The sequence below is a fragment of the Ictalurus furcatus genome, chromosome 16 (genome assembly GCF_023375685.1).
Source record: "Ictalurus furcatus strain D&B chromosome 16, Billie_1.0, whole genome shotgun sequence".
Taxonomy (NCBI): Eukaryota; Metazoa; Chordata; class Actinopteri; order Siluriformes; family Ictaluridae; genus Ictalurus; species Ictalurus furcatus.
Window position 1 is genome coordinate 17,965,284 of NC_071270.1, and position 12,165 is coordinate 17,977,448.

At 41.8% G+C, this 12,165-nt stretch overlaps 1 protein-coding gene across 1 annotated transcript in view; it reads left to right on the forward strand.

Annotated features, from left to right (window-relative positions):
* The window catches only part of LOC128620889 (roundabout homolog 1-like), a 145,486-nt gene that overhangs the window by 109,045 nt on the left and 24,276 nt on the right, over window positions 1-12,165 (forward strand). The window contains exons 5-14 of the mRNA XM_053646261.1: window positions 477-615; window positions 1,460-1,587; window positions 5,289-5,297; window positions 6,499-6,623; window positions 7,662-7,833; window positions 9,241-9,446; window positions 9,768-9,849; window positions 10,045-10,210; window positions 10,829-10,995; window positions 11,182-11,303. Of these exons, the coding sequence (XP_053502236.1) occupies window positions 477-615; window positions 1,460-1,587; window positions 5,289-5,297; window positions 6,499-6,623; window positions 7,662-7,833; window positions 9,241-9,446; window positions 9,768-9,849; window positions 10,045-10,210; window positions 10,829-10,995; window positions 11,182-11,303 (1,316 nt within the window). The remainder of the gene's footprint in view (window positions 1-476; window positions 616-1,459; window positions 1,588-5,288; window positions 5,298-6,498; window positions 6,624-7,661; window positions 7,834-9,240; window positions 9,447-9,767; window positions 9,850-10,044; window positions 10,211-10,828; window positions 10,996-11,181; window positions 11,304-12,165) is intronic.

Genomic DNA, 12,165 nt, shown 5'->3' on the forward strand with positions numbered 1-12,165 from the left:
CCTCACGCAATCTGCGATTGATTAATGATTGACGCTTAGTAGTGTCTACTCAGCGTGGCTCAAGGTCCCTTTCCAGAACCTTCACACTAACTGTCCCTCAGTGGTGGAATGAACTTCCAACCTCAATCCGGAAAACAGAATCTCTCACTATCTTCAAAAAACAGCTAAAGTCCCACCTCTTCCGTGAACACCTAACTAACCTTTAAAACGCCAACCCCACATTATCTTAAAATAAATAAATTAATCAAATTAATAAAAAAACAAAACTTACTCTTACACCTCTTGTCTGCGTATTTTGCTTCTCTAGAACGCAATTAAAAGATCTGGTATGGTAGCATTTCTTGTATTGTTCTCCGCTTGATATATCGCTTTGCTTGTATTTCCTCATTTGACAATCGCTTTGGATAAAAGCATCTGCTAAATGAATAAATATGAATGTAATGTAAATGTAAAACTGGTATGCTTGTGTTTTCCAGAGAGACCCAGCTTCACGAGGAGGCCCACCAGTGTGGTGGTGCTGGCTGATGAGAGTGTGGAGTTTCGCTGTGAGGCCCGTGGAGATCCTTTTCCCACCGTCCGCTGGAGGAAAGAGGATGGAGAATTACCCAAGGGGAGGTAAGGCTTCATTCCCTTGGGCAGTCTGTATCTCCCGATCCTATCATCTGTTCTTGAAAGCAGTTCAGAATGTGAAAGAGTGCTAATGCTCTTGCTCTGCATGGTTTAACATTTTTTTTTAATGCTTGAGCACGCCTGATTATCTTTAATGGCTCATTATCCTAAGCCTTTTGTGAGTTGAATCGGTAACAAAAGCTAAAAACCACACAGCGTAGTGACACTAGAGGGGTGTTGACCAACTTACTGTACAGTCTCCTCCGAAACTATTGGAAAGGCAAGGACAATTCATTTGTTTTTGCTGTAGACTGAAGACATTTGGGTTTGAGATGAAAAGATGAATATGAAAAGATAGTTTAGAATCTCAGTTTTTTTATTAATACCAGGATATATATATATATATATATATATATATATATATATATATATATATGTGGATGTCATAAACGATATAGAACATTTTGCATATTTTGTTTTAAACCACCCAATCAATAGGCAAGCAAAAATATTGGAACCGGTTTTTCTTTCTACCTAGGTTTGTCCTGCTAAATTGATTTGTTTAAATAATAAATAACTCTGAAAATCTACTCTTGGTTGTTAAAGTTGAATGTTTTAGACTGGCCAAGTCAGTCACCAGACCTTAACCCAATTGAGCAGGGTTTCACCTCACAAAGAGAAGACTGAAGGGAGAAACTATTAAGGCCAACAAATTAACTGGCCTTCTTGTTCCAGTAGTTTCAGAGGGGACTGAGTGTACTTGACGGAAATGTGATCTAGCTATTGAAAAGATTTGTGTTTATGTACATCATTTAGATTTGTTTCACCACACTTTGCCTTCTCTCTACAGGTACGAGATCCTTGAAGACCACACACTGAGCTTGCGACGCGTAACTCCGGCTGACGTGGGCTCCTACAGCTGCCTAGCTGAAAACATGGTGGGCAAGGCTGAGGCTTCCGCTACGCTGACTGTGCATGGTGAGAATCCACACACACACACACACACACACACACACACACACGCACACATACACACAGGGCACTCAACCCCTAGCACACCTGCATGGGCAGGAAAAAGAAACCAAATCTCAGGGTTATGTCTCTGACATAACATTGCCACTGCACGACTTCATGTCCTCACAGCACCATTTAATGGTAACTGGTACAGTGTTTATAAATACACTATGAAATCAGATTAGAAATTGGATTACAAATTGGGACCGTGTTTGAGTGCACTGGTTTTGTCTTTGTGCTGAGCTAGCAGGCTTTTAGTGCAGGGGTTCAGGACCTCTCAGCACAGCCCACAACATTTTGGACAGAGCAGTGTGTAGGCGGCAGAGGGGAGGAAAGACAAGCCAGGGTCTGCCTTATGGAGTGGCATTCACAGGCTATTTTTAAATAAAACAAAGTTTTTCTTGAAGTACTGGTGGATCTTTTAACCAACATTTGGATTTCACATTTGGTGGAACAAGGCTGGATTATTGTTTATGTGTGATGCTGTCACTCGTAGTTCAAATCTAGAACCCTTAAGGGTTCTACAGCCTAACCCTCTGAGGAAACCCCTACAAATGTTTCTCCATCATGAAGGAGTACCGAGTAGAACCCAAGTAGGGGTCCATCAACCAGTGAGGAATTCTTTGCTGTTAGCTTCAATAGTTGTCTGTCATCTATAGTCGATGTCACAATTATTGGCACCTGTCATTAAAATGAGCAAAAAAATCATAAAGGCATTCCATAGAGTTTTATTCGAACAATATTTTTACACCATACATTTTCTAAGTAGTGCATTTTTTTCTGGTTTCAAAATGATTTGTACCCACACAATAACATAAAGGGATGCCTGTCATGAAAAGAATGGCAGCACGGAAGCTCTTCCTGTAATGTCTAACAACGTTGTCCTCCATGCAGATATTTTTCATCTGCGTTATTATAACCATGACTAGACTCAAGATTCTGATTTGCTGGCATGGATTGTAGTACTGGTGGAACACTGATTAAAAAAAGAGAGCGAACATATTTGGAGCCCTTTTGTGTGTGTGTGTTGTTCCAGAACACTTCAGAAATGATTTTACTTCACTGATTCATTTGTTAAAGAGCAGTCACAGCCTGGTGACTGGTAGCTTGTGTATCCTCAGAAAGCCCACAATAGTTTTTGAACCCATAGCTGCAGTACGCCGTGTCAGTAGAGGTCACGGGAAGTGGGTTTTAGTGCCAAAGACCATTGCAGCATGCCTGTGATCCTCTGGGAGAGCGTGGGTAGGAGAAGGACATGTTAGCAGAGCCCTCGTCTCCTCTTTGAAGAGAGGAAATGAGCTGGAGAGCGGAGCTGCCTTTCTATCACCCCCACCCTCCTCCTTTTTTTTTTCCTTCTTCCTCCACCTCCTCCAAACCTCTGCCCCAATGACACCCAGCCAAAGACACATGGAGGGAGGATGGCCTAATTAAAGACAAGCCCCAGTCCCATGCTGGGGAAATAGCATGTTTCCAATTACACAGTCTAATTCCAGACCTGGGACGCAGCAAAGTGGCGAGAGCGAAGGCAATGGAGAGAAAGAAGAGAAGGAGAGATGGATAATGAGTCTGATTGTATCAGCTGGAAAGTCACCCAAGCACACTGGCTTTATTTTCAGTGCATTTTTCCCCTGCTTCTCTAAGATACTTGGTAACAGAGGAATGAGACAGTAAGATGAGGGCAAGGGTGGAGAGAAGAACGTCTAGCCTGAAGGAAACAGACATAACAACGCTGCTGTCTGACAAACAGCAATGATTATCTCATTTGGAATGATACATGCAGCTAGAGATGATGAAGATTACAGTGCCTTTGTGTTTGTGTGTGTGTGTGTGTGTGTGTGTGTGTGTGTGTGTGTGTGTTTGTTTAGAGAGAGAGAGAGAGAGAGAGCTCAAAGCTCCTGTGACTGCAAATTTCATTTTATAGTCCTCGTATAATTAAATATAGGGTGCATGAAATCGTCTGTAATTCATTGCAAAGTTGATAATGAAAGACTACCATTTGTTTAGCACCCTTCATATTAAGTTTACTTTCTGTATGAAATATAAAGGCTGGTGCAGTGTAATGCAGTTAGAATAATTGTCTTTGCATGTACTTTGATTAGATTCTGTAGCTCTTCTTCATACTGAAGCAACCCCACCATTTATACATTGGTAGATTTGTTTCCGTTCAAAAATAAACACCCACGAGCCTTCGTTCAGCCTGATTGGAGCAGGAAGACGTCGAAAGAGGGCTTTCCTCCACTACCTCAGTCACGGTTGCCGGCAATCAGCGGTGGAAATCCGAACCAGCCATGTCATCCACCGCTGTGGAGCACAGAACTGGTGCAGATGTTTTTCTTCCAAATATCCCTGCGTTCCTCGTTGCTTTCTGGTTTTCCATCACCTCACTCACTGTGGTGTGAAGAAAAAAAAAACTTCTCAGGTCTTTTATGGCTGCCATAATTATTCTTCAGGCACCACTCTGATTAAAGTACTCCAGTCTGCTAGGCTGAGATTTTTGTGACCCGGGTGAGAGTGCAACATTGTCAATCTTGGTCCATTAAAACAACATTAGTGACAGTTTCATGTTCTAAGACTAGTTTAGGCCAGTTACTGTGTGTATATTTGAGTAAGAGAGAGAGGGAATGTGTTTTAGTCCAACTGGAAAAGAATCTTTAAAGGAAATGAACTAGCCAACAGGAAGGGAATTTACGCACATATACTCACACGCAGCCCTTCTGCCTGTGCCTTTACGTCCTCACTTGGGTGTCATAACTCTGCCCAAACACATCCCAGAGGTGAGACGGGGTCGTAACTCGAGCCTGCTCACAGCCAAAGCTTTTCACACCTTCCAATGCAACACAGGTCCAGTTGGTCTCATAGGGGGCTGAACAACCTGCGCCTTGTTTTGCGGTTTCCCTCTAACACCCACCCTCTGACACAAGGCCGTTATCCTCCGTGCCACCTTCACCCTGTGTGCGCCAGAGGAGACAAACGCTAGTCTGTCCTCCCAGCACCCCCTCCGGATCACTCTATAAAGCTGCCAGAGAAATTCATGCCCCAGGCCTCACTTATATTCAATAAACATACTTTACACATCACGGATCACATGCTGCAGTTCCAGCGTGAACAATATAAACAGGGGAGTACCACTGAAGGACTGCTTGCTTATTGTGCCATTTTAACGCTTTTTCTTTTGTAAATATATGATTTCTTTGTCGTGTCTGAGTTTACCATCTTATTAAAGATGTCCCATATGTTGTCTTATAGTCCCACAGAATAACCGAATCAACACATCTGACCTCAGCCATTCATTTCTTTTGCTTTAAGTAGAAACCTAGTATATACTGCATATCTTAACCATACATTGTACCAGAACAAGGGACTGGCTCTGACAGTAGTCTGGCCTACGACACGCTCTTGACTAATTGCAGAACTAATAAGGCTCGGAGCGAGTAATGGAATGTCCGCTTTCCTGCTGCACTGCACTCTGGGAGCACGGCATTGACTTGTTTGATGTCTGCTGTTCACATATTAATCAAATGGTTCACTTTAAAAACATGTCTACATAAGGAGGGCTGGGTCAAGGGCCTCGTTTCAGGCCAACAACAACAAAGATCTCGCTCTTGATCCGTCACCCCATAAGCAAGGGACATCACCAGTGCTGTTTGGGCAGTTGGGATGTCGAGGTTTCACACGTAGTACTTGCATCAACATTCCATATTTGCAGGATAATAGAAAAGACATTGCCCATGAAGGGAAGTAGAAGCAGTAGCACAAATCATTGTCTGTTCAGATGGTTGAATGTGATGTCAACATGCTTGGTGTCATTTACGGAGAGAGATTCTGAATGTCTGAACACTGAAATAAAACTGCTTTAAATTTCAAAGAGGTTAACTCAAAACTAATTAGTACAGATGTGTTTTTTTTTTTTTTTTAAGTGATACAGTATATTTCATTAATTCATAATACACTATGTACTGTATATGCTGGTTAGCATGATGGCGCAATGTGTAGCATTGGTGCATCACAGGTCCAGGGTTCCTGGTCTTCCTGTGTCCACTTGGGTTGCCTTTGGGGTTCTCCAGTTTCCTCTAACTCCCCAAAACATGCCAGTAGGTGCATTGGCTACACTAAATTGTGAATGAGCGTGTGTGTGTGTGTGTGTGTGGTGCATTTCAGTGGCCTCCTGTCCCCACCTTACGCATAGCATTCCCAGGATAAGCTCCACATCCACCACAACCCTGACCAGGATAAAATAGTTACTAAAGATAAATGAATAAAAGCATGCTATATGCAATTATATGAATATTATGTGCTCTGAATTCAATGGTGTTTCACTTCCATTATTAAGAATTCGTTGGATTTTACAATTCAGATCTTTGTGTCTATTTTGTTTCCATACCATGGAGCTGTTATTAAGGTTACACCAATAGCACATATGTATAAATGCGTGTCTGTTTTACACCAAACAGTATACAAACATTGCTATTCATTATTAATTTCCTTTATGTGTCTCCTAATTCATAATGTGTGATGGTTTTGGTGTGTTTTTTTTTTCTTCTCTCTTTTAGTTATGTCTGGTAAGTTACCATCCTCCACTCATCTACTCTAGAGCTAGTGCCAGGAACTGGTCAGTTCCCGTCATAATCCCATCATCATCCTCCATCTTTCATAATATGTCTGACTCTGAGCTGCTCTGAGCATAAACAGCTCTGATCACACTAATGGGTAAATCAAGTATGGGTAAATGGAAAAAGGTAAAAGTGATTTTCCTCCTTATTGTGATATGATGTCATACTTTCGTTGTGATTATATCTTACATATTATCCTAGCGTCTTTTAAATCTGTTATTCATTTTGTTATTAACGTCACATTGTGTTGTCTTGTGTCGTGTAGTGCCCCCTACGTTTGTCATTCGGCCCCGCAACCAAGTGGTGGGCGTGGGCCGAATGGTCACGTTTCAATGTGAGGCGATGGGAAACCCACAGCCGGCCATATTTTGGCAGAGAGAGGGCAGCCAGGTACGAGGTTTTTTACCCATCACCATGAAAATCTTACTTATCTTAACTTAACTTATCTTTCATCCATTGATCAATTGATTACAATATTGAAGGATTTCCAATTCGAGAGTATTTGTAGAGTATCCCGAATTCATTTCATTCATGTATCAAGAAATGTGTTCAAGTTAAGTACTTTGGAATGGTAATGACGCAAATGACTCAAATCTAATCTGGGTCGCTCTCGTTTGTCTTACAGTTTATACTAACACTGTCTAATATCAACTGTAAAACAAATATAGATTTCTCATTAACATCTGAGAGTGGATAATGAATAAATCCTTAAATAAACAGATTTAGGCATTTGATAGAACACTTTGTTTTTATTTAACTGCTAATAGTGCATAAATATTAATAAAATGCTTAAAAATACCTTGATTTATTATTTAAAAAAAAATCTAAAATCGAATACAAAATTTAATCCGTGACTTATAATACAAAAAGACTTTATTTAATCCATCTTAAATTATTTTGATAAGATCTGAAGACCCTGTTTGCACACTATTTATTATATTATTATATTATTATATTATTTGCTACTATTGATTGCATTGTGTTTTTTATTTAATTTTTGCTTAATTGTTTTTAATGACTAAACCCTAATATTGAATTAATGTTAACTGAATGAATATGGTCCTTTTACTTAGAAAAACATTTATAAACATTTATGTGCATGGAAAAAAAAAATCCAGATTCTCTAAATATGCTCATTGAAAAATACCCCACCTTCTTCCACTTGTAACGTGGTGTTGGGTGGATGCATTTGCATATTGGAATCTGATAGACTTTTATATTTTATGACACAACAATACTTCTCGCGTGTTCAGATATTCCAAAGATTTCCAAAAATGTGGCATTAAATGAATTCTGATGAAATGGTTTAATCATAATATATATATAAACATGTTTATAAAGTTAAGTTAGTTTTATCAAGTGACATTAAGTTTTAAACATGTTTCTGTTTTCTGTCTTCTCTCATCCCCCCTGTTCTTGCACTGGCAGAACCTTCTGTTCTCCTACCAGCCCCCGCAGCCCTCCAGCCGTTTTTCTGTCTCTCAGACCGGCGATCTCACCATCACAGACGTACAGCGTGCTGATGGAGGACACTACAGCTGTCAGGCACTCAACATCGCCGGCAGCGTCATCACCAAGGCCCTGCTGGAGGTTACAGACGGTGAGGGAGAACACACACACACATACACACACACACACACACACATACACACACACTGCAGTAACTGCTGATAAGAAATGTAATTAAGACAATGGGGCCTGAAATGGTGGCTTTTTTCTCAGCAGTGAGGAGTGTGTGTGTGTGTGTGTGTGTGTGTGTGTGTGTGTGTGTGTGTGTGTGTGTTTGTGGATTGCAATTTGGAATCCTGGTGGCAGAAATAAAAGTTTCTATATCCGTGACATAGGAAATTATTTGATTATCCATTCAGCGCTATGGGAATGGTTGGGTCTTTGCCACTGCTCGAGTTCAGAATGCTCTGTGGGTTTTATACATACTGGCTTTTTGGGCTGTATGCTGGTCGCGCTGCAATTCCCTTGCCTTCTAATGGTTTTTGGCTTAAACGAGACATCCCTGGGGCGCAGGCCTACTGGTTTATAAATACTCTGTTTCCATAGCAACTGCGTACACAAAGACTGTCAGTGTCCCACTGTCCTTGTCTTTGATTTCCTCTTACCAATTTCCTCTTTCTTATAAAGACAGACGCAAAACAAATGGCCATGATCATTTTAGGTATGAAGCAAGATATCCAACTGACCCCATCTTTCGTGGATGGCAACAGATATCACAACACTTATTTAAAAAGCTCAATTAAAAACCCTTCAAGGTCTGTAAAAGGAATTACACCTGCATAACCAGCATCAAAACAGACTGGATGTGTGAATGTGTCCAGGCGATGTACATACATTAGTTTAATGAACATAATTGCCCAGGGTGGTACCAGGCAGAGCTTTTCTAGGTGGCGGAAGAAGCGCCCGATTCCGCATGCTTTTTGGACTGCGTGTAATGATATGGTAATTTTAATGCTCTCTTGTTTTCCACGCAGACATAGGCAAGCACGAAATGGAACTACTATACTCGGTGTACACTCAATTACACTTAATGGAAATGAAACAAGGATGGAGCGTGTTTGATTGAATCTAGCCAAGCACTCAGCACTGTGTGCTTCCTCCTCCCTTCCCCCCATGCTTTTTCTTCTCTGAGTCTATGTTAATAATCACCAGTCTCTGCCTCGGGCTATTTTTCAGGTGTGCCCCCACCTTCCCCAATATACCACCACCTTTGAGTCATAATGTGTTTTTTTTTCTATTTCCTCACTGATGTATGGAAAGTAAAAGCCTGGTGTCTAAATGAGTTTTTTTTTTTTTATTAGTTGATCTGACGTTATTTGGTGAAGGCCAGATACTGCAGCCAAAAGATTAGCCATATGCTGGAGGGTTTTTAGAAATCTAATTTTGCCTTTTTCCTCAGCTCATCTTATTTACCTCTCCCCATTTCTTCTCCAGATGTTTTTCCCCCCCCCCGTCTTCATTATCTTCATGCTTTACTCGTTCTTATTTTGCACAATAGTGGTTTCGGATCGGCCTCCTCCGGTGATTCGACAAGGTCCAGAGAACCAGACTATAGTTGTAGATGGGACGGTGTTGCTGAATTGCATAACAACCGGATCTCCTGTACCAACGGTGCTCTGGAAGAAAGACGGGGTGCTTGTGTCCACCCACGACTCGCGCATCTCCCAGCTGGACACCGGAGCTCTGCAGATCCGCTATGCCAAGGTAGGAAGATACACTTTAATGTCACTTCACACACTTCTCCACAGCCACCCAATACGCTAATACCACAACACATGATGCACTTTTAGATGGCATTCCATTAACTAAGACCTTTTATGAACTCAATTTAACAACTACTTCTCCTTCACAGCAATCTGCAAAATTGCCTCTAATAGCCAAGCTGACACAACCTCTTTTCCTCTGCAATTACTATTGTCTCTTCACTCTGCTGAAGTGGATTTGTGTGTAAAATCCTCATCTGTGCAGAAGTACTTCATTTCCACAGTGTTATTTTGTGTGTGTGTGTGTGTTTGTGACTCACAGCTCAGTGATACAGGAGTGTACACTTGCGTGTCCACCAGTCCCAGCGGGGAGGCGTCATGGAAAGCATACCTGGCTGTAGAAGGTAATCTTTCTCTCTTAATAGTGTACTTACTGGGCTGATATGAAGCGTTTGTTTAGCTTTTTTGATATTAGAGTTCACTCATACAGGAATTTCCCTACAGGAAAGTAGCCAGTGATCTCCCAGGAAAAAGCAGGAATCAGTGGCCTGATTTTGAGTGTGTTTGAATTTGAGATGTGTGTGATTTGGCTTTTTCAGAGTTTGGAATGGCGGTCCAGCCTATCAGACCCACAGACCCAAACCTGATCCCTAGTGCACCCTCCAAGCCCGAGGTGACCGATGTCACTCGCACCTCTGTCACATTGACATGGAAGGCCAATACAAACGGAGCCACACCCACATCTTACGTCATTGAGGCCTTTAGGTGAATAGAATATGTGTTCTGGCCATGTTTGGGGGCTTTTTTTTCCACTTGAATGATGGCACAAATGTCTGAGATACACCGAGCATCTGCTTATAATTTGAAATAGCTTGTTCTGCAGGGTTTACGGTCAAATTATTTTTAAACAGTACTGTATAGATATGTATATGTAACTGTATTGTATTTATTGTATTATGCTGAATTTGTAATTCTTTTAAAATGGCATTGTGTGCATTGTAGCAGGCAGTATGGGGTCAGTATGGGGTCTTATTGCTTGTGGGTTTGCAGTGTCCTGCTTTGGTTCAATTTGAGTATAAAATTGTACTAGCCAAAAATATATACAGTTTATTGTGCGTATTTGCGTATTTACTGGAGCCAGTCATTTGCATTGCCTGCTTTATCTGGTGATAACTGCTTTGCACAAAATTGATAAAATATCAGATCTGATGTCAATGGTTTCTTGCTGCTGTTGCTGGAATGGGAAATGAAGTGTGATGTAGATCCGTGATAATATCTTGCATGCTGCACCATGGCCTTAGAAACACTGTGCCCACTGTGTACATGTTTTCTGATGGGAAGTCAGTAAAAATTGAAATTTCCTCTACTACACTGTAATTATAGCCATTCATCTGGGAGTAGTTGGGTGACTCTTGCCGACCATGTGAAGACGGAATCGTTCGTGCTGAAGGGTCTAAAGCCTAGTGCGGTGTATCTTTTCCTGGTAAGAGCAGCCAATGCTTACGGCCTGAGCGACCCCAGTCCTATAACAGATGCCATACGGACACAAGGTGATTCTCTAGCATTGTCATCTTTCCTCTCTTCTGGTACTGTAAGAGCTGAGATGAGAACCAGCTCAATGCAGTTAGACTTTTTTCTTGACTGTTCTGTAAACACACATAAATTTATTCATTGATATTTGATAAGTGCAAAAAATACGTTTGTTTTCGGTCACTGCAATTTTGTTATTTCTGCAGACACGCCTCCCACCATACAGGGAGTGGACCACCGTCAGATCCAGAAGGAACTGGGGGATGTTGTGGTTCACCTGCACAATCCCACTATCCTCTCATCCTCCTCAGTGAGAGTGCAGTGGACGGTGAGAGATGCTACCAACCTTGCTTCCTGTCTGTAGTGTATGAGTGTGTGTGTAATTGTGCCCTGTAATGGGTTGGCACCCTGTCCAGCGTGTCCTCCACCTTGTGCCCCAATTTCCCTGGGATAGGCTCCAGGCTCCCCATGACCCTGTGTAGGACAAGTGGTATGGAAAGTGGATGGATGGTGAAGCTTAACACTGTATACATGAGCTAACATGTCCTCAATTGGCTAGTCTCTCTGATCAATATAGGACAGGATCACGGGTCATCCTTTCTACCCAGACAGATTTTCTGGCCTCGGGTGGCTGTGGCATTGTCAGGATTCAAACTCTTGAGATACCAATATAGGACAAAGGCTTCAAATATTGTGCCATACGTGAGGCCTTGCTTGGCTCTGTTTCTCTTCTCTGTCATTTCTCTTCTTATATATGTAAACATCCCTATTAGCTCAAAAGCCTTTCAGCAGCACCCTGGGCTTTGTTACTGTAGACCATGTTAGTCATGTCCACTGTGTTCAGCGGTGTTTTCAGCAGTATTAGGGTAATGGCCCGTGCTTTAAAGCCAGCCCACTGCAGGTCCTCTTAAAGCAGACACACTTGTGGCCGAGTTGGGACCACCTGTACTGACAAAATGAGTTTTTATCAGTGCAACCGGGAGAGTTTGTTTAAACATTCTCAAGCGCCCTCCGCTTCGCGGCCTGTCAGCCTTTCCATGGCCCATGGACACGAGTTCATCATGATGAATGAGCTGACATAAACATACGTCAGAGCGGCCGTTCCAAATGCAGACTCAGAATGTAAATAGTTTAGCAGTTCCAGAGTGGGGGAGTGGCCAACCCCTTGTGAAATCTTTCTGGGCCTTTTT